The sequence below is a fragment of the Melampsora larici-populina genome, assembly GCF_000204055.1.
Source record: "Melampsora larici-populina 98AG31 unplaced genomic scaffold MELLAscaffold_17, whole genome shotgun sequence".
Taxonomy (NCBI): domain Eukaryota; kingdom Fungi; phylum Basidiomycota; class Pucciniomycetes; order Pucciniales; family Melampsoraceae; genus Melampsora; species Melampsora laricis-populina.
The window spans coordinates 1,318,909-1,342,127 of NW_006768781.1; the positions used below are offsets into that span (position 1 = coordinate 1,318,909).

Here is a 23,219-nt window from a genome sequence, read left to right on the forward strand (position 1 = left end):
TTTTTTGCTGTTTGGACTTGTTGGTTTGTCTTTCTGTGATTGGATGTAATTTTTTTGTGATAGCTTTGTATGCATCACTATCTTTTTCTTTCTCTTTATACTTCGCATTCATCTGAGACGGCAAGTCGGCATGAGAATACGGTGTTCCTTTCTAAAGTTTAGAAATATGAAACCCAAAATTCATTACTATTCTTTGAAAAGTACCACTACATAGTTAAAATTTTGTGATCCAAAAGATACAAGTAGATGAAACCGCAGAGTGATTCTTGAGACTGAGAATACTAGCAAAGAATTGGGAGATCAAACCAAAAACAAACGGAATTGAATACAATTTGAGATTTTTGATTGCGAGGTTAGATTAAAAGGAAAAGTCAAAAATGAAGGTGAACAAAGTTCGCTTCTTATCATCACCTGATAATCCCTTTGTTAACAAATTTCATTTTGACTTATAGCTCACTGTACTCGGCATGAAACACACCGACGATCGCGTAGTCCTTCAAGCTGTTGAATTTTGGTCAACAGTCCGTGACGAAGAAATCGAATTACAAATCAAAGCAGAAGAAGCCTTGGAGTATTCAGAACCTCCTGAACGCGAATCCCAACACTTTGCCAAAGTGGCTTTACCTGAGATCTTACCTGTCTTGCTTCAATTGCTCACTAAACAGAGTGAGGATGCCGATGAGGACGAATGGAACGTTTGCATGGCTGCTGGTACTTCTTTGGCTCTCTTGGCACAGACTGTAGGAGACGCGATCATCACACCAGTAATTCCGTACTTCAGATCAAGTATTGTTAAGGTGGTACATCATCTGGTAGGAATTCATCTGACTGGAAGAAATGTGATATCAAGATTTTAGGAAGTGAAATTGATGTACTTACTGTGTACAATCTTGAGCCATCCTCGAATAGATGGATCAGGAACTCTTAAAAAAACGAAAGGTCTGGTTTAAAATCGGTAATGTTTGCTGGGCTCAAGTCTTGACCTGAAATTGAGGAACCAACAAAAAAAAGTCAAAATTGTTGAAGCCTCAGGCTGTGTAGAAGAGCAAGATTCAAATCCGAAGTAATATCCAGGCACCTGATAAGATGAGTGAGGGTTTTGAGGGCTCTCTTGAGTGGCTGAAAGAAAGCTCCAAGGGTTGGATGCCTTGAGTCCAGTCCTAAGACATCTTGGGGAGATATGCCCATAGGTAACGGTTGCAATGGCATAAAATGAGAAAATAAGATGGATACTCGTATTGAAGATCAGAGGTAGAGTATGTCGAGTTGGCAATACTGATGTCACTACTTCCACTCGTGCTACTTTCCCGAATTTGAGCCGCATTTTCGAACGTGACATCACCTACGGGGTATCGATGGGAAGTAACCGGTGATATTGACGGTGAGTGCGGAGAGTAGGGCTCGAAAAAACTTGAGGAATGATCTTTCGCGTTCGTCAGAATGGTCTTTGGTAAGAAAGACGTGAGCGGGATGGTAGGATCCAGGATGCTCCAAGATGATTGCTTAGAACTGAGGTCTAATGTACACATTGTAGCGATTGGTTTTGTAATAGTGGAAGACATCTTGAACACATTGTCTGTTGGTGGAAGTGAAAACAAGGATGGTGCTCCGGAGCTGTTCTTTGTTTTCTTAAGATGAGGAAATTCAAATCTAGATCGTTCCTCGTCGTCACCGTCACTGACCTCCTGGAGAGAGCGTTTTCTAGGTCGCAACACGGGTATATAACGTTCTCGTTCACGCGTTAGATTCGGATTGCTCGGTAAGACTGAATTATAAGCAAACATAGGTGAGGTCACGTTCCTGTCCCCATCGCTCAAATCAGTTGTCCTATGAATCGTATCATCTTTGCTACTCCAGTCGCCGATGTTGACCACGTCTGGCTTGATACTGTTTGGATGGGGCGATGTACCATTGACGCGATGCAACGTACCGAAATCGATGCTATGACGCTCATGGTGAAAAACAGAAGAGGGAGGATACAATGTCGAAGGCCCTTGTGAGAAGATATCGGATGCTGAGCCGTATGTCCCTTCACTGAAACATCTGGAGAGCGACGAGATGGGCACAGACTGTCGGCGACGAGTAGTGCCCATGCCTTGATTTTTCTACCTCGTGTTTTCATTTCTCAACCTGAGGAGAAAAAAATAATAGTGTTCGATGAGTACAAGCTTCTTGAGGACAACATCTTAAGGTTTCAAGCAGCGCATCCCAAAGACATGATAACTTACTCTTGCACCATTCGCGTCAATCTATCAATCTCATTCTGTCTTCTGTCTAATTCGGCGGCCTAGGCAGCATCTTGTTGTGGCCGTTGTTCACGCAGCTGCCTTTGAGCAATCCTGTTCTGTTCTTTTCGGCGCTGGATCATGATTGAGATAATCTCGGAACAAGTTGGTATGAGTAAAGTGATAGTAGGGCAAACCAGATCATTGCGCACCTCTGAGCTCCGCTGACCACAGGGAGGAAGATCAGGTGAGTCGACTAAGGCTGCATCATATGGAAAGTTAGAATAGTGATGAGAGTGGGGAAAATCTGTTTTCATCGATGAGATGCGAAGCCGTCAAGTTTGGATAATCAACCTACGTTGGCGAGACGTATTGTGATGAGTAAGATTACTTGAAAATTTGTCTATCTTTGGTCAAAGTTAAGTTTTGATGAGCTAGAAGGAAAGCCAAAGGACAGCGAGATAAGTGAAGCGTGGGTTTGACCAAGCAAAGGACCTCAAGGATAATTATTAATTCAATGGTAAATCCTTCTTCTTCCCTCGAAGTTCATCTTTGGGTGAATGACTTTACATGCAACTGATCTCACTTGCACCACTTTTGTTTCTTATGTGGAAACCTTTACATTGTTACTAAACTCTTCAGCTGAGTCTATGTTTCATTGTCAGCATTAATCAAATAGTTAACCTATGCGCGTTCCTTCCTTATCGATGATCTTCAATCGGGGATTAATACAATATGCGGGTGGTACGATCCCTTTACCCACATCTCCCCGAAAAAGTGGCTTCAAATGTTCCAATGAAAGGAGAATTTTTGGAGACCATTCAATTCTGTTTGAAAATAAGTCGCCTAATTAAAAACCTTAACATATGATGATCTCTTTGACGGAGTGATAGAACGTTCGGTCGAGAGGCTTGCTTTGAAAAGGATGGTAATACCCATACTGTTGCCAAGTTGCTCTTCGTCATCGGATAAAACCTTTGACTAACGTTTTGAAAAACAATGACTTGGGTAAATTTTTCCAATGTCTGTGGGTTGGGGTTTGGTAAATCGATGAGATGGAGCAAGGTGGTAAAGATCTTTTCGAAGGATGAGGAGTTTTTGCTAAGCGATGAAGCATCAAGTAGGGCAGTCGATAAATCCAAAATAAAATGGTTCATAGGGAGCTTCCGGGTGTTCAGTGAGGAACACTGAGCGTTCAGTGCTGCTCGTCTCGTAGTCTATCTGAGCCTTGACTCAGACTGATGAGGTTCAGCCTAGATGATGCTCATGCAATCTTTTCCCTTTGTGTACATTTGTAGGCATTTGTGACACAAAAATCACACAAATGCGACACACTTGCCAAGACTGCTGGGCCCCCGACGTCGGGGGCCTTCTCCACGGGCACTGTGAATAGCTACGACGAGCTACTAAAAGAGATACACACCTAATACACAACACAGATTAGTGAGAAAAGCAATCATGAGAGAGAAGTAAGAAGTGAGAGAAAAACGAACCTGTGCGTAAAGAAACAGGGGCAGTTAAACAGATGGGATTGGGATGAAGTGAGTAAAAAGCAAAAATATCTGAGATGTGTTCAATATCATGAGTTATTGATGTTATTGATTGTAGAGAATGGTTTGAAAGATAAAAATTCACTTACAATTTCTTTCCAATGAGGAAAGAAACTGGGTGATACAAGAGACAGCATATATATAAAAGAAACGTAACAAAAATTGAAAGAACAACACTCATTACACTCATACTCCAATCCGTCCACAATTACACCTCTGTTTGTAACAACATTTCCAATCACTTCTTGATCGAGCTGAAGTCCTTGAACATTCTGTGAAATTGTGAGACGTGAGATCACATTTGACATTGATAGACTTGTGAAAAGAAAGACAACGTAAATAAAAATTTACCGTGGTATGTAAGATACCACAACAGAGCTTTGCGGTAGATATACCGGGATGTGAGATCTCTGATCCTGGTTTGTGAACTAGCATGATGACATTAGTAGCTCAGGCTTTCGGTGCCTGTCTGGGCGCTTTTGTTTTTTGGTTGGGTGGTATTTTTGCCATCTCCTGTGTTAGCTGGGGTGTGTTTTGACGCTGCCAGTGCATAGGAGGGGGCCATTGGTCCCTTTGTTTGTTGTTTTGATGGTAGCAGTTGGCTGACTGCTGAGGTGAGGAAGGCCATTTGCTTGGTAAGAGCCTCTAGTGTGTCATCTGTAGCTTTGCCCTTGAAAATGATGGGGCGGCTCTTTTGACCGTTGCCTACAAGAGCTTCCAGTGTTTTGAAGTTGCGCCAGGCATTGTCATACATCACTTGATCATAGACTGCTCCGGTTGGGACCAGGATATTGGCTGTGGTTTCAACATTGACTGATATTTTTTGTGTTTTCTTTGAATTGTTTGCCAAAGGGAAGCCTGCTTTGATGACTACCAAGAGTTTGCCCACCATCACCTTGAGAGATCGGGATTTGGCTCCTCCTGGGAGTAGGTCCTGCATGTGGTTTGTCCGAGGACTCCACGTTAACTCAGACGTGTGGTCTATCACAATGATTCCTGGGGTGTCCAGTCTAGATCTTTTCTTGGCGAAGTTACCTAGATTGGCTGATTGAATCAAGGGAGATTGAGATAAGCCTTGGCCAAGACTTGTTTTGTCAAAGGTGCGGGGGGTGGTAGTAACAGTCAATTTGGACTGTCCCTGTGGACCAACAGGATGCATAAACATGTTGGACACATTTTGAGTTGGTGAAATGTTTCTTGTAACATTTTGCACCTTCTGGCCCGCGTCTGGTGCGTCGTCAACCTCCATGTCAACCGGTATTGCATGGTGAAGGTGGGATTTGAACGTTGGAAAGTTCAGGATAATGTGAAATTGAAATTTGGAGGACTACTTGCGCAGTCACAGACCGAGTCACATGACAAGTTAGTAATTCATGGTAAGAAGGCAGTTTCTTCCTTTGTCAAATCCTGGCATAGGTTCCACAGTGAATCTTACCCCCACCAAGTGGAAGACACAGCTAACACACTTCTGAGATCAGCAATGAGGATTGAGGCCCTTCTGTATGATCCAAAGACCACCGGTGTTGTTGTCAGACCTAGTCATCCTCGTAAATACCCTATCAACAGATGAGGAAGAACAATGTGCCCTACTTGCAATCACCCTCGTAGTGTTCTGGGGCACGGCCCAACTGGGTGAACTTGTGGTAGATGATAAGGCAAAATGAGTGTTGAAGTGGCAAGACGTTTCATGGGCAAGGAATGGCAAATTTGCCCAGGTGGCCCTTTTCCATGCGAAAACTGTGGCACCAGGAGAGACACAATACCTACATTTAGACCACCAAAAATCCAAATTTGATCCACTAAAAGCACTTGAGGACTTCTAAACGTTCAGGCCGAGAACAGAGTTAGATGTCATCTTTGAATTCTTGAAAGAAGGACAGAAGAAAAGGTTGAAGAAGAGTGTGGTGAGTTTTGCAACTTATTTTTTGGATGGTACAATAGAATTCTTATCTTTGACTTCAATCTATGAAGGGCTCAAGATGCTGCTATCAGGATAGCCGGGCACAATGTCATTCAAAAAAGGATTAAAAAACAATGCCCAAAGATAGGCTCTGACAATATCTCGAACACCTTGAATGGTATGTAATGATGTCCTTGATCCAATAGATAATAGGCCAACTTACAGCTCTGTATCAACTTTAGTGCTGGAACAGGATCAAATTTTGAAAGTATGGTTTGCTAAACAAGATGTGTGTGATCAATTTGTGGCAGTTTGTGAGCAGAAACATCCTTTGTATGTGAGGCAACGGGATGGAAAGCATTCAAGTATTTGTGAGTAAACACTTCTTTTCCTTAAAACCCTTCTCCCTTTTCAACTAATCAAAATTTTCACATGCACAGGAAACATTGGCCTGGTTACATTTTTTGACATGTAACATGGCGTACTGTACTGGTGCTATGTTATGGGTCAGGGCCAATTATCCATTTTGGCTTAGTGGTGCATTTTCATCCCATTTCACTTTTTTTGTGAAAAGAAGTTATCACCCCTGTGACAGCTTTTCCAAAAACTATGGGTACATTACAGGTGATATCAGCAAAACTGCCCAATATTGGAATCCCAATCTCATACCTCATCTATGACCACCAATTGGGTCAGCTCTTATTCTTCATTACAAGATCATGGATCTGATTCCTGATCACGTGGACCACCAGTTGTGTCATCACCACACCAGCCCAACATTCAACCCCAACAGATGTTTGATGGAGTCCTTTCTCTCCACCCCAACCTCTTGCGTCAGTATATGTTCCTTGCTTCTCCGGTTCAACAAGCTCACCTTTTGACTAGAGCTCAGGGGGGCTTGCCTGCCTCTAAATTCAATAAGTAGAAAGTTGATCCTTATGGTTCAAAGGGCTGCAGGCTTGGGTCAGGATCAAGAACAAAAAGATGACATAAGATAGGATAAGCAATAGGGATATATGCAGCATGCTCAACTTATTGCATTATTGTGTGTCACACCAGGGATTGTGTAACAGCTAGCAAAGGTTAAATACAATTCAAATAAGATAGAAGGGTGATGCTAGGTGTAGAACACATTGTGAAAATATACTCAATTCACACAGAGATTGGGGGGTTCCAAAATCAAGCTTAAGCACTTGTGCAGCATAAAGTATGGAAGTTCAAAATAAATCTTATGGACCAATTAGTAAACCAAGGTCTTGGTAGCCTTGAATCCAATCATACCTGGGAAAATAGAAGGGAATGTATTATAAGGATGTAATTTAACTAATATATCAAAGATCCCTTTTGTTGGTAGGTTTGAAGAGCAAAAATCATCAAACATTTTTCAGGAGAACAATCCATTTATTTTTTTCTTGGTAAATATTCTCAAAAGAGTGTGTTTTTAGCCTTTTTTTCCGCCCCAAGACAGAACCATCCGTCTCACATCAGTAGGTCTGAAGTCAAAAAATATGATTTCGGCTCCAAAAAAACCAAAGAATACCTTTTTTGTCAGTACACCAGTGTTGTTTTGACCCTCAATCCATTCCTTTGAGGTTGCATAGTTCCCCTGGAGCTTTCTGGGGTCTTTTCCAGAGATAATGAAAGTGCACTTGTGACTACTCAATCAAATGAGTATTAACTGTGATTTGAGTGATATAGAATACGTGACAAAGAAAAGTTATATATCAGGAAAAGACACACTAAATATCAGCACAGCTCAAAGTGTGTATATGGACAGGGATTCTTTTACTTTTGGATGAAGGTTATTTTGGTCCCAAAGTTTTTCTTTTGTTTTCATTATAATCTAACAAAATTCATTTATTTCACATAGTGTGGCATATCTTTTTCACAACCTAAACTTTCAACCCATTTCAATTCACACACTTTTCCATTTCCTATATCTTGATGATTCACATAAGTTTTCCATAACTTATACCGTGTTTGAAGATCAAGTTGGGTCTTTTTGAAATCGGTTGAACTTGAATTGCTTGATATAAGTAGAATGTTTGCGGACGGTTCGATTTTCGAAAACATATCATACGTCTTGTTGATCTGTTTGAAATTCTCAATAACTAATCAAGTAGGTGACCAAGTTTGAATGATAGATTTCATACTCACATCATGATGATGATTTGAAATATATAACGAAGGACGTCTGATCGAGTTCGAATTACAAGAATTATCGTATTCATTTAAGATTAGATTGGTTTGAGTATTGTCAAGACATGAAGCAATTCGGGATGAAAGATGAGGTGATTTGTGTGTTATTAAAGGATCAAGATCCCAAAAAATGATGAGTTTTCAGTTTGATCGAGGCTTCTTGGAAACCCTTCAATCTTTGAACCATGAATGTTTGAATCGGTTTGGATCCGTTCAATCCATTTTAACGAATCAAGTTGTGACGTCTTCAAAAAAGGTAAAACATCAATCCCTTCAAGTCTTTTATGATCTGATTTTCCTTGGGAAATTAAATTGAATAACAAATCTGAAGAAGTTGAAAAGATTCTAATGGTTTGAGTACTTGATGGTACACTATTTAAAAACCAATCAAATGACCATGGTTTTAAAACTTTGATTTTGATTAATCCAAGTTTTTGTTTGATTTCTTGGGGTAGTAATCTTTGGATTGTGTGTTTTAGTTGGGATGAAGTAAAAGAGTTGAAGAGAATGTATAGATCTGTGGGGGATTCTGAACCAGTGTATTGAAAGTAAGGATTGAATTGATCGGAGGATTGGGTTTCGGGTAAGAATATGAAAAGTGATTTATCCAAGATCTCTGTTATTGAGTTTGGATTAGATTTATGAATGTTTATGCATTGTTCAAGTTCATCAGTCAATGCTGAAGATGAACCACTTGATTGGATGGTTTGATTATGATTATGAATTGGTTTAATAAATTGAATATGTTCAGTTTGATCATAAACATGTAAAAGATGACATCCTAATTTACCCAAGAGATAAGAAAACTTGATTAAATCGTGTTTATTTAATTGATGACCTGAAATATAAATAACACATGAGTTTCCAAGATTTAGATTGGAGATTGATTGATAAAACTTGAGGATAGCAATCGAATGTTCTTGAGATTGGTTTTGAGAATTTAATGGAAGATGAAGATGGATTGGATGAATGGTGTGACTCTGAGGATTGATGATTAGATTTATAAAATCAGATTGTAAGTATTCAAATTCAGTTAAGGATGTAACAGGGGCCGTATTAGGGTCCTGTTAAGTCTTAATTAAGAGGCTTACGAGGTTTAATCTTAGGTGTTTAAAGGGTCAAGAAGATTAGATCGAGTTGAGAGAAAAAGGGGTCCGTTAGGACAGATAATTGTATGAATTTTGGTATAGAGAAAAGATAGTAATTTAGCTTGAAACGAGCTTTAAAGTACTTAGAAGGAGACAATAAGGGGTGTCAAGTTCAAGTTTTTATTACTTTTGCTAAAAACCTTGGCCCAATTGAGAAAAAATAAAACAGAATTAGACCCAGATTTCACCGCAGCAGTCACAACGCAGCAGAGAGAAAAAAGTTTTAGGGTGCTGTCAGCTGTGGTGCGACCTTCTGCTGATCCATCATCACCCAGCCCCTCGAGTTCACCATCACCTTGTCCACTACCTCAAAGAAATCCAGCGCACCTGTCACCTTCACCATCCACTGCAGATGATCCAGATGAACCAAGCGATGGATTCCTCCACTTCTGCACTTTACCAGGAGAAAAAAAAGTTGCAGATCGTTTTGAAGATACTGATATTACCGACTATAGATCAATCAATCAAAATGAGTTACTTCGTAAGGATTTGATTCAGCAACAACTTTCCAAGGTCATGATTGCTACACTTTATAACAATGCTCATATATTTAGGCTCTTGATGACTAAGAAACAGAACGCTGCTCAATAAGGAAAGCAGCCATCCGTTGTGTGAAACTTTCTATGTACACTGTTCCTCAAGATTTTGAAATCCATATGTCAATAACAAGCGTTTTTCAACAAATGAAAAAAATGTTGAAGCTTTTATGGAGCTCACAACTACTGTGCTATTTTGAGAAAAAGGGCAAGTTGGATAGGATGTATCTTACCATATCTTCAAAGTGTCCAGTGCCGAGCTCTGCTGCATTACAAAAGTCTGAGCTCAATATCTTATGAACGATATTCAGGATGTGAGTGAGTTTTCAAGGTAATCGAGATCATCGATTGGTTAATCAATGTCAAAAGCAGTCAGCCTATGATCATGAGTTGAGAAGAAACTCAGAAAGATACTATCGGGTTTGAAGTCATTCAAACTCTGTCATCTTGTCTATGGTCCTATGAACGCGATGAAAAATGATCTCAGTTTTCTTGAGGACATTCAAAATCCAAGAATCAACTGGTTTTGCTCGGTCAAACCAGTCAACCTTCCTTTGTTCCTATGGAAGAGATTGTGAACAATCTCAGCTCTCTTATATAATCTAGAGACCGATTTTTTTGAACAAGATCAAAATCGATCGATTCACTTGCAATCCTATGCAGAAGATTGAAACAATTTTAATTTTCACACCAATCTTATCTAGAAACCCTCGACTCTAATTCCTATAAAAAGAGAATCTCCTCTGACTACAATTCATCTATTATAAACAATCTAGCTCGTTAGTTCAGCTGTAAAGGTCTTATGGGCTACCTTCCGGATCCGTTCAACTGGATTTGACCTATGTAGATGATGAAACATGTAATCTTCGGACATCAAACTTCAACGCATTGACTCCAAACTTGATAGGGTTCAACTCGGGACAGTATGGGTAGGTATTGGAGAAGGGTGCCTAGAGATGATATTAGAGATTATCAGTAAGTTGAGTGAAATGCACTGAAGAGAGAAATGGGAGGAATTGAAGCAATAAAGTGTACATACCTTTTTCCTTACAGAGATCAGAGATTGATTGGCCACAATGGATAGACACGTTAGTTGAGTTGAGTGAGGAAAACAAAGTCATCAACAGTGATTTGTAGAATATGAAAAAATATTGGCGGTGGCAGGGCAATCATGCCAATGGAAAGGACGGGAGCTCAAGCACACCCTAAAACCTTTTCCTCTCTGCTGCGTTGTGACTGCTGCGGTGAAATCTGGGTCTAATTCTGTTTTATTTTTTCTCAACCGGGCCAAGCTTTTTAGCAAAAGTAATACAACAAAAAAACTACAACACGGGAATCTTTTTATGTTTTTGTCGTAAAAAACCATTCCCCCTACAAAAAATTAGGTCGCTGATTGTGAATCGTACGCGGTTTGTAGCCGTAAATCTACGTTTTACGAAAACGGGTTGCACTTAGAGGTGACCCGTTTTCGTAAAATTTACGTTAAACTTACGATAGAAGGATAACTTTTTTACGGTTTTTAACGTAAAATATCTCGACTTGACACCCCCTAATAGTTAGTGATCTATTGGATTAATAGTAATAGTAAAGATTTAATATATGATTAAGATAAAGGAATTGTAGATAAAAGATAAAGTAGTCTGAGGAACAAGATCTTCCAAAGAAATAAGAAGTATTTATATAGCTAAAGAATGAAAAGAAGGCTTTGATTAAAGAAAGAGGGCGAGCCCTTAGAAACTAGACAAGATTAGAATAATTATAAATGAAACTGTTAACCTTACAACACCCACAATGGCAGGTTCAATCCGTGGCTTGTACTGAATACAGAACATGAAACTAGTCTTGATGAAGTAATCTTTGAAGTGTTTTGTCCGAGGTAGTTTTTGTTAAGGCTGAGCCAGCCACGTATCCTAAGTGGCGTGGCATCTAACCTAGCCTCATCCATTTTCGGTTTAGACTGATGGAAGATCTAGGAAGATCTGGACGGTTTCATTTCTTCTTTCGTCATAGTTTGTAACGCCTTGCTAAAACTTGTTTCATATAAAATGTGTTTGTTCTTCTCCTAACTTGTGTCTCTCTATTGTCACATCATCTTGTTTCGGTAGAACTTCACTGACACTAGTTAAACTAGTTCGCGCTTCTTCCTCTGCTTTCGTCTTATCAGGTTATGAGCTTTTCCGCACCAGACGACACAGATTTATCTTTCGAAAGCGGAAATTCCGATCCTACCACCATAAAAAATAACCAAAACGTTGACAATCAAATCATTTCAAATCCTTACGCAACCACCATTGAACATCTCACCGACGATACAGTGAATATGAACTCTGATACTCAAATGGAAAATCATACCGTGGGTAATCAAGTTTCAGGAGCACAACCACCAATTAATCAATCACAAAATTTGCAACAAAATTTGCAACAAAATCAACAAACAATTAACAACGCTCCTCAAACGGTTCATCAGACTATTCACAACGTTTTTACTATCGCCGGAAGTGAAATTACCGATTCCTGGATTGTACGCACCAAGAATTGTCAAGTTAAACTCGCTAGTCTTGCACAACTTGCCTCAGACGGATCCAACTTTGACGTCTGGGATGCGGATATTCAGGAATATCTGGAAGCCTTGACCGGATGCATCGACTATCTTCATCCTGCCGCAATTCCCAGCGTATCTGGATGGCGTCAAGACATCGCAAGAGGAATCAATGGCCTTTTTCACTGGACCGTCGACAGACATATAGGAATGCGTCTAAAGGAACATTCCCATATCCCATCTGCTCGATATGCGTATCTCAAAAGTCGATTCTCTGGGGAAACCTTTGCCGGCCGAATGTCCTTATTACACGAATTCACTTCTATCAAATACGACCCTTCTTCCACAACTCTTGATGCTCATGTTCACTCGGCATCAAGCTTGCGTCGTAAATTAGAACGTTCTGGAATGTTCGTCCCGGATGATATCTTTGCAGGACTTTTATTAAATAGTGTCCCTAAAGATTTCCCCAACATCACCAATACTTTTGAAGCAATGATTATCAACGATCCCAAGACAGTTATCAACTCATCATCAATGATTCGAGCCATGGGTGCTGCAGATGTGGCACATAAGAAGAATGGCAATATCACTGTTGCGGATGGATTGAGTACAGTAGTTTCAAAACCGACTAAAGCCTACTGTTTTTACTGCAAAAAGACCGGTCACATCAAAGCTGACTGTCATGCTCTTAAATCGAAAAGCAAAGAGCGTATCACCCCTACAGCTTTGACTTCCGACGCTAGAGTTATCGAACCGCAATTCGCCAATGTCGATTTCTCAGGGTGTGTCAACACTCGTCATATCATGGTTTCACAATTAGATACTGACGTCGCCCCTTCCACTATCATTTTCGATACCGGCGCTACTCATCATGTATTCAATCATCTTTCTCATTTCTCATCCATCCGTTATATTAAACCTCTTCCAGTTAGAATGGCCAACAATTCGGCTTCCTCTTATATTACTGCTATTGGTTGTGTTCGTGTATGCAATATAACAAATTCTAACGAATTTTTGGATATCAAAAATGTGTATTATTGTGAGAGCCTCCGCCATAGTCTTTTATCGGGTATTCAACTCGAAGAAGATGGTATCACTTTCAAGAATTCAAATTCTGGCATTGAACTGTGGAAAGGAAATTCAAAAGTTGTAACGGCTCAAAAATCTGGCAGGAAGTGGATTCTTAAATCTTTACCTGCAACCGTTGAAACTTCAGCTGTGCTTGGAGATTTCTCACTCTGGCATCGGCGTTTTGGTCATCCAAATGACAAAACTTTATTAAAATTAATTCGAGATGGATCGTGCGTAGGTTTGCCTGAGAAGTTAACCAAAGCGGTACCATGTGAAGACTGTGCTATATCTAAATCGACTAAACTCTCAACAATAGGACCTTCTCTTATGTCCTATGATGGTCCTCTTCAGCTGATTGTAGCTGATCTCTGTGGCCCCTTTCCCGTCAAAACTATTTCTGGATCAGAGTATTCTTTGGAAATCCGTGATGTATTCCCTACTTTCATGCGGACCTATCTTCTCAAGTTCAAACATGAAGCTGGTAATCATATCAAGAATTACATCGCAGAAGCTGAAAGACGTACGGGTAAGAAAGTTATTCATTGGAGAACGGACGGTGGGGGAGAATTTATCAATAATTCCCTTAAATCATTTTTTGCTGAGCATGGTATTAAAGTTCAAACATCACTTCCCTATTTTCATGAGCAGAACGGAGCTATCGAAAGGGCCAACCGGACTGTTCAGGGTGGAATGAGAGTTCTGTTAAAAGACTCTGGTTTACCTCGTCAATTTTGGGGATTTGCTATCATTGCAGCTACCGACCTTCACAACAAGACACCTAACACCAACACAGGATCGAAGACTCCGACTGAATTATTCTTCGGTTTTCCTCCACAAGTCGACCACCTTCGGATCTTCGGGAGCTGGGCTTTTGTCCACGTTCCTTCGGAGAAAAGAAAGAAACTCGACGACAGAGCTGTGAAGTGTAGGTTTGTTGGGTATCTCGAAGCTAGCAAAGGATGGCGATTTTGGTGTCCTTCAACTAACGAGTTCATTGACTCCGCACATGCTAGATGGCTTCAAGAGAAATGTTTACCACCACCAATATCCAGTATTTCTAAAACAGAATCAGAGGATATCACATCATTAAATCACATTCTCACTTCGGTCGACAGTATCAACAAACATGCTGAACTTCGACAACTTTTTGAATCTCTTTCGGTCTCTTACACTTTGGATGACGAAACTTTCACTCGAACAGTACAAGAACAAGACGAAAACATTACTTTGCTGCAAGCTAAAGCAGCGGGTATCGCACAAAACTTACCTAAAAGCTATCAAGAAGCTATTCAAGGAGAATATGGAAATGATTGGAAGGAAGCCTGTAAGAAAGAAATTGAAATGTTAGTACGTTTAGGAGTATGGGAGGAGGTTATTTTACCTGAAGGAGAGAAGGCTGTTTCGAGCAAGTGGGTATTCGCCGAAAAACTGGACTCAAACGGCAACATCACTAAACGAAAAGCCAGATTTGTTGTGCGAGGTTTCACACAGCAAGAAGGTATCGATTTCTCTGAAACATTTGCACCAACGGCCAAATTCACTTCTTTAATGATTATCTTCTCTATCCAGGTCAACAAAGGTTGGCACATGAGGGGTTTTGATATTGTAGCAGCTTATCCTCACAGTCCTATCGATGAAACTATTTACGTTAGACCAGCTGAAGGCATCATAACACTTTCACCTAACGCTGTTTTATTACTTAGGAAAGCATTATATGGCACCAAACAGGCGGCTCGTTGTTGGTGGAAACACTTTTCATCGGTCTTGTCTGGTATGGGATGTCGTTATTGTGTGAACGATCAAAGCTTATACGTCCTTCATTATAAGGATAGTATAGCTATATTGTGGATACATGTTGATGATGGATTAATTTGTGGTTCCTCCGTAGACATTATCAACTATATTCATCAATCATTATTGAAAACTTTTCAAATTACTTGGAACAAAAATTTGGAGCAAATTGTTGGCATCAAAATCACTCAAACTCCGAATGGAATTTTCTTATCTCAACCATCATTAACTTTTAACGTCTTAGAATCTACTGGTTTCACGACTTCTCGAACTGCGACTCCAATGATCGCCAACTTACATTTGGAATCTTCTGACAAAGATTCGGTTGGATTGAACTCATCTTCTTATCTCTCCATTCTGGGTTCCCTCTCCTATCTTGCCATTGGGACTCGACCGGACATTTCTTTCTCTGTTAATCACTTAGCTCGTTTCACATCAAAACCAAATGAAAGTCACTGGTTAGCGTTGAAACACCTTCTCAGGTATATTAGTGGTACGAAGGAGGATGGAATTTATTTTAGGAAGAATAGGAATGATATGGATCTTGTAACGTATTGTGATGCGAACTGGGGGGGGGAATTCTCCAGGTCTACGCATGGTTTTGTTGTATTTCTTTTTGGTAATGTTATATCGTGGGCCTCGAGGAGGCAAAATTGTGTTGCAACTTCAACTTGTCACGCCGAATACATGGCGCTCGGAGTAGCTTCACGGGAATCTATCTGGATACAAAATTTACTTGAAGATATTTTCAAAAAGGTTTTTATCACTACTCTCCGATGCAATAACACGGCGGCAATCAAAGTTGCTCAGGATCTTCACTTAACAAAAAGGTCTCATCATGTCGCGAGAGAATTCCATTATGTCAATGAACAAATCTTCGATGGAAATTTAAAAATCGAGTGGATAGATGGCCCAAATCAAAAGGCGGATATACTTACTAAATCCTTGGGTAACATCATCTTTCACGTTCATAAACATAATATTTGTATGACTTAATCTTGTATAAACCTCTAAAGGTTGAGGGGGGGTGTTAAGGCTGAGCCAGCCACGTATCCTAAGTGGCGTGGCATCTAACCTAGCCTCATCCATTTTCGGTTTAGACTGATGGAAGATCTAGGAAGATCTGGACGGTTTCATTTCTTCTTTCGTCATAGTTTGTAACGCCTTGCTAAAACTTGTTTCATATAAAATGTGTTTGTTCTTCTCCTAACTTTTGTCTCTCTATTGTCACATCATCTTGTTTCGGTAGAACTTCACTGACACTAGTTAAACTAGTTCGCGCTTCTTCCTCTGCTTTCGTCTTATCAGTTTTGATCTTGTCTAGGGTAAAAGGAGGCTTGTGTATTAGTAGCCCTGCTACAAGGATGAGATGAATCGAGTTCGGTTTGTTTTGAGCCTGACCATCCAGATTTCTTGATTGTGGACTCTTCTGCTCTACTCTCTCAGCAGGCTAGACACCCATGATTGTGATGAACTATTGAAAAGGACTCCGATTCCCGTACGGGGAAGACATCTTTCGCCGCCTGGAGGTGATTCTTCATGGTGCGCAACATCAAAGACAAAGATCGGTTCAAGGAACTTTGAAATCCACGTGATCGTACAGTTTTTAGCTTGATGAGGCGCCAAGAGGACTTTTGAGATACTTCAATACATGGCTTCTAAAAATCAATCTTTTAGAACAATAGAGCCTAAAATGCCGTCACTATTCGGTCACACAACTTTGATTTTTTCTCTCAGCATCAAAATTCCACCACAAATCCGTCACAGAATTTTGATCTTTTGGGTAATCAAAATATGGACAAAAAAATCGAACAAAAGTTCTTGATGTTTCATGAGATTCTTGAAGTTTCAGAAGATGGCCACCGGTACACGAGATCATAGGAACAGCGGCCAGAGTCAAGCAAACAGGAACCAAAGAGATCAAAACAACAAGAGCAATTGGACGGGATCATATCGAGCTCTGAGGAAGACCAGACTGTAAAAGTACGAGAACTAGATCCAAGAAACCAAAAAGAAACAGAAGCGCGACATGGAAATTGGAAGGAGCTTCTGGTGCCAACAGCATGTGAACAAAAGGTACCCTCACAAGATCTCTGGGCATTGGTATAATACGCTGTGGTCCCAGTTCATCCACGTCAATTAGCAACCACAACTTTTACTAGCACAATAGGCCTTGAAATCGGCATTGTTACATTGAGTTTGATCACAGTCGGAGCAGTCGTCGTCCGCGCCGTCACTATACGTAGATGGGAAACAACGTTCACATCAGTCAAAGAATTGCGAGGCAATGTTAACATCATGGATGGTCATACAGTTGTTACCACTGAAGCTGGACCACAGTTATGATCCGGCCGGCCCCAGGGCCGGCCCCGATTCCAAATTTTTGACTTTGAGAATCTCGCTTTTCACCATATTTGGGTGTACATATGTCTAAAGAGCCTTCAGTTCCTGAATTCAAATTAACCCAATCTCAACAACTGAAATGGCCAGCAAAGCTTCTCGTGCCCAAGCCCGACGACGTAAACGTGAACGTGCAGAAGCCCTTTCTGTGGAGAAAACTCAATTGAGCGACGTGGACTTGGTTTCTGATTTGGATGATACTCACATCCCCACCCACCCCACCCCTTTTATCACCGTCGAGTCTGATTCTGAAGACAATCTCAACCCTTCCCCTGCACCTGATCTTGAAGAGATACACTGGGTTAAGATTCAACACACTCATGACACCAAGGACGACCAATTGGATCCTTCCGACATGGTTCATTTTATCCGAGCGGGCGTAGCTGATTCATCTGATGATGATGAATGTGACCAGGAACTCTTTACTGGTGTCATGTTTCCTGTCTTCACTCAACCTTGTCCGTCCCAACCAACTGTTGGCAAACGTAAGCGACGATCTGGCGGTATCCTCAAACACTACAGACGCCCCACAGTTGATCCAATCACCGGAAGAGCAATCCATACCAAGACTCCAACTACGTCAAAGCATAATTACAAGATCAATAACGTAAAAGCCTTAGGGAAGAACAACAAAACAATGTCAAATTGGCTTACCCAAGCAAATCTAGCTTCTCGTGTCTCATCCTTTATGACTGGTCTGGACTCGCCTCCACACTCTGCTTTACTCAACCCTCCCAACTCTTCTCGTCTCAGCACCCGCTTCGAATTTGAACCCATCAATCACTCCTCCAATTCCAATTCTGACCATTCTGTCTCCGCTGAATCTGATCAGGAGGCTGAAATCAACTTAGATATTGACACTGAATCCAATGTAGCATTACTGACTGAAAACAATCAATTAAACAACCAAAACAATGATTATCTCAACAGCTGGATTGACCAATGTGTTGACAATTATCGAAATTCAAAACCAGTTCAAACCGGCCAATCTTTAGCTAAGAAAACGAAGCAAACTGCAAATGATAGATTTAACAAGCTCAAACAATCTCTCATTGATGTGTCAATGAAGTACCAAGACCAGGCAAAGACTCAGCCCGGATTCAGGTGCCCAGACCTCCTCATTGCCGATCTACACGAGTACAACTCTTGATGGCTGGAGCTGACATTGGACGGAGTCACAAAGTTGCCTGCAGTGACAGCTTCAATGTTCACTGCTCAAACCTCGGCTCGACGATTGGAAGTAAAACACACCGATTTTACGACTGGTGTAAGCCATGCAAAGAGGATACGGCGACAAGCAACTAACCTCTTAAATACTGGCGAGTTGATCATGTCAAAAACTGGCTCGAATTCAAGGCATGTATCAATCTTAGACAACCAAGAGGTTTTTGATGCACTTTATACCTGGACTGTGGCTATGAAACCGGGCGAGGTATGTTAGTTTCTCTTTAGAATTTTCCGATTCCAAAAATCTGATGAAAACCCTGTTCAGCTTTCGCCTCTGGTCTTTCAGGATCATGTAAACGAGGTAGTTTTACCCAAGTTTGGTTACAACAAGTCGGTTTCACTCCAAACGTCCTATTGATGGATCTATCGACTTGGTTTTCGCCCTCGAGAGTATAGCAAGGGTCTGTATTATGATGGACACGAGCGCCCAGACGTTATCGAAGCCAGGAAGAAGTATCTTGCTTCCCTCGATGAACTCAAGAAGTCATTTTATACATTCTCTGGCGATCATCTTGAGAATATGGATCCTCTTACACTTCCAGATGGTACCCTTCCTTTAGTACCCATCTATCATGACGAGTCCACCATACACGCAAATGAGCGGCCAAAATTTGCTTGGATAAAAGACGGTGTTCACGAGCTCCGTAAAAAAGATGATGGTCGCTTAATTCATACCTCCGACTTCGTTTTACCAACAATTGGACGTCTCGACATCTCTTTGCGAATTCCTTCAATGCCAGTCGCTTCTGGACCTCCTCCCGAATTCTCTGAAGCGACTGTGGTCATATATCCTGGTTCAAAACATGACAAATGGTGGGATATGCAACAACTCATCGATCAAGTTAAAATGCGTGCGATTCCAATCTTCGAATACCTTCATCCAAACACTAAAGGTGTCTTTATCTTTGACTGTTCATCTGCACATGAAGCGTATGGGCCTAATGCTTTACGAGTAACAAGCATGAATTTGAAACCTGGCGGCAATAAGATTCTTAGAGATACAATCATACCGACTGATGATCCTCAGATTCCAGTTGAACTGCGTGGATTGCCACAACCCATGAACTTTGCTCACGATCATCCGGATAAGAAACTCGCTGGAAAACCGAAGGGTATCAAGTTGATACTTCAAGAGCGTGGCCTTTGGGACTTTTACGATGATCGACTCAAGGCACTAGGTCATAAAGGTCTAACAATGAAGTGTGCAACCTGTAAGCTCTCTGGAGTTCAACGCGACGCCATTCAACGTAAAGAGCGCTTAAGGCTTGACACTCAAACCAGCAATCACACTCAGCCGGCCACCTCGGAGGATCCATTTTGCTGTGCAGTGAAGATCTTGGCGGCTCAGTCCGACTTTGCAAACGAGAAGCCTCTTCTCCAGATGGTGATTGAGGAGGCAGGTCATATCTGTCTTTTCCTCCCAAAATTCCACTGTGAATTGAATCCAATAGAACTTTTCTGGTCCTTCATAAAACATCGTGAGTTCATATTTCTCTCTTTTTTCTCATTTGTGTAATTTTCAACTGACAGACTTGTGTGGGTCAGATTACCGTAAAAGAAGTCTCAAATATCCATCCTTCAAAGAGAGCATGTCTCTCTGGCACACCATACGTAAAAGCTGCCCTTTGACAACAATTCGGAAGTTTTTTCGCAAGGGTTGGGGGTATCATTTAGCATATCAGTGGGTCCACTTTTCCTCCTTCTAACCCGTCTGGATCACGGTGCTGATAAACTTGCCTCAAAAAGCCAAGGTTTGACAGGTTTGCAAGCAGAACAGATGGTGAAAGACAAGGTTTATCTATCCCACCGATGTATTGCACGTAACGCTGGGGTTGACGAGAATTTGTAGCTACTTATATGCCCTATGTATGACCTGCCTACATAGCTTATGTGCTGAGTACAGGGCTTAAGTACTTAGCTATGTCACTTAAGCACCCTGTATAAGCATATAATATGCTTAATTCCAAATTATGGGTTTGTGAAAAAAGAAAATTTTTAGGCTCATCAGAGCAAGCCAACTGGGATATTTCCCATATAAAGACACTTCTCAGACCCCATAAATGTGTGTATTAACCCGACTTGATAGGTTTTGAACCTGTACAAGTCCGGGCCAGTTCAAATTTCGTTTTTGCAGAGAGGCTGTGGTCCAGCTTCAGTGGTAACAACTGTACAACCTCGACTTACCTTCTCTTTCCAAGTCCTAGGACCGCCTTTGCTCTTGATTGCAGGATGGTGTTGCCGGTAGTACTGTCAATTGTATAGCACAATAGGACACAATTGAGAATATAGAAACAGTTATATATGCCAAGAGTTCACTCACGTTGTGTCCTTTTGGGCTGGCGAGGTGAGAGATAGGTAAGTATGAAGGAAGAAGTAAACTACATATCAGGACTCATGAGTCAACTGACCAGTTAGGGCACCAGCAATCATGAGTAACTGTATGAATAGCATAGTATGTATTGCTGTGAAGCGTAATAAGAAAACTTGTTTTTAAAGATGAGTAAGATCTGATTGTTGAGATGGGTGATGCGGAGGATGAAAGGCAAGTTGACCGGGGTTCTTATGAGTTTCTTGACTCAAAGGGAACCTAGCTTAGGGGCCTGGGCTTAAAACACCAGAACTCTTGAGGACATAGTTGTCAACAAAAATGTGAGGTTTGGTTTTTGTGCGAGATCTGGATTTGTCACTTTTGACCGCGAGTTCCCTTGGGATAAGTTCTGTTGCAGTGCGTAAGTGGAAAACTGTGAGATTTTGCCGCCTTTGTCAGTGTGTGTCATAGGTGAGCTAATTATGTAGTCAATTTCAGCTTTCAAATTTGGTTCGGGTGAAAACCGCTAACTTAACTAAGTCCCTCTTGGACGAGCGAGTAGTCGAGAGAGGGACTTATGGGTTATCCATCAAATTTGGCGTGTGAGGAAGAAAGATTTGGCTGGGCACTTTTTCAAACCTGCATATCTCATTATTCGCCTGACAAACACACTTTTGACCCAAAGAAGGCCTTGAACATTTATTTACACTACACACACATGTCCTATTCACTTTTACTTAGTCCCCAACATGCCCGAGATATGAGGGCCTGAAGTTTTCAAACAATCACTACCTGTGTAACCCGCTGCGGAGGCGTCAGAGAGTCCTTAACTGCTGTCACAAACAAAACTTCCAAATTGGCCTTCGGTCCCGTTTGCTGACGGAAAGATCTGATTTGGACAGGCTGCAGTGGGCACGACCGACATCGGTTGTGTGTGTGTGTGTGCTTGACACACTCCTCCTTTTGAGGTTCAAGATTGTCATCTCTACACTGTGACAGAATCCACCCTCCAGATCTTTCACACAAAATTGTTAATTGTTTCAGTTCAAGTAGACCGACAGTTTTTTTGTTCATGAAGAAAATATATATCCTGTGCTTTTTGAATTGTGATTGAACCCTTGTCCTTCTTTCATTACAATTTTTTAAACAAAGATTACATTATATCCTCCCACTTTTTTCATTAAGAATTAAACGCTACTCCTATGTCAACAAGGAGGATAACTCGTAGCTTTAGTGCACAAAATCCAACTCTTCCCTTACTCATTGAGCCTGAGGCTACGCCTTCTGTACCTCTCTTGCTACCTAGTTTGCGCAACACAACTGCTGAAGAAAAATATCAAATAATCAGTCAAATTTTTATCCAGGCCTATGGAGTTCCGCCAAAGGACTTGCAAGTGAAAGCAGTAATCAATCTCATTGACGGTAAAAACACGTTTTTACTTGCTGGGACAGGTTATGGAAAAACAAGGATAGCCGAGTTGTACCTGAGGTGTTTTACACTGGAGTCGATGCCAATGGTCTTGATACTCAATTCACTGGATGGCCTGGGTGACAATCAAGTGCGATCAAATTCTTTCATTGTGTTTTCCTTTTGCGTCATCTATATTCATCAAATGTTCTAATTGGTCATTAGGTGGAAGAGAAACTCAAAGTTGGATTGACTGCAATTAACCTTACAAAAAGTACATTTAAAAGATCTGCAGTTAAGGATATCCTGAAAGGTGTATACCATTTTGTATACCTGGTAAGTGTTTCATCTTGTCATTGTCTTGACATTGTTAGGTCTGATTTCTCCAAAAGAGCCCTGAAATTTTTTTAAACAGTGAACGTTTTGATTATGTGTATTTTAATGATACCTTTCAAAAAAGATTGATCTTGAAGGTTGTGGATGAAGCTCACATGACACTACAAGAAAGATAATATTTTCTGGGCAGAAAATTAAATTATTGATACACAAAAATATTGAGAGGCCAGGAGAAGGGCAAAAAATAAATAAAAATATGCATCTTGTTCCCTGCGGTGAGAGCTTCACTCTCCATATTTTTCCATATTTTTACAGTCCGTATTGATAAGTGTACTAACAATAAACCTTCACAATCATCCAATTACAACCTGTAACAAGCACTGAGATTTGGCTCATTAGTGTTTAGAGAAACTTTTGATTTCTGAAAATACTCATAACTTTTTCAATTCCGGTCCAAAACGCTCGATTTTGGGTGCATTGGTAAGCTGGAATTGTCCTCCAAATAGTTCATAATAGGACCACACAGCATGCTGGTCTGCTAAAAAAGATATAATCTTTTTTGTACATTGACATACAAT

The 23,219-nt window shown here is 40.8% G+C and overlaps 3 protein-coding genes across 3 annotated transcripts; 2 read left to right on the forward strand and 1 right to left on the reverse strand.

Annotated features, from left to right (window-relative positions):
• Positions 1-377: 377 nt before the first annotated feature.
• MELLADRAFT_86306 (uncharacterized protein) lies at positions 378-857 on the forward strand (the record flags this gene model as incomplete). The annotated part of the gene is made up of 2 exons (XM_007409769.1): positions 378-392; positions 453-857. 2 exons carry the CDS (start codon positions 378-380, stop codon positions 855-857), a joined length of 420 nt encoding a protein of 139 aa, XP_007409831.1.
• A 303-nt stretch (positions 858-1,160) lies between these two features.
• MELLADRAFT_106403 (uncharacterized protein) lies at positions 1,161-4,940 on the reverse strand (the record flags this gene model as incomplete). The annotated part of the gene is made up of 7 exons (XM_007409805.1): positions 1,161-1,887; positions 2,229-2,287; positions 2,438-2,532; positions 2,910-3,052; positions 3,212-3,326; positions 3,960-4,090; positions 4,315-4,940. 7 exons carry the CDS (start codon positions 4,938-4,940, stop codon positions 1,161-1,163), a joined length of 1,896 nt encoding a protein of 631 aa, XP_007409867.1.
• A 12,504-nt stretch (positions 4,941-17,444) lies between these two features.
• MELLADRAFT_86307 (uncharacterized protein) lies at positions 17,445-18,512 on the forward strand (the record flags this gene model as incomplete). Its single annotated transcript, XM_007409770.1, has 1 exon — positions 17,445-18,512. The coding sequence occupies one exon, from the start codon at positions 17,445-17,447 to the stop codon at positions 18,510-18,512; it is 1,068 nt and encodes a 355-aa protein (XP_007409832.1).
• Positions 18,513-23,219: the final 4,707 nt, after the last annotated feature.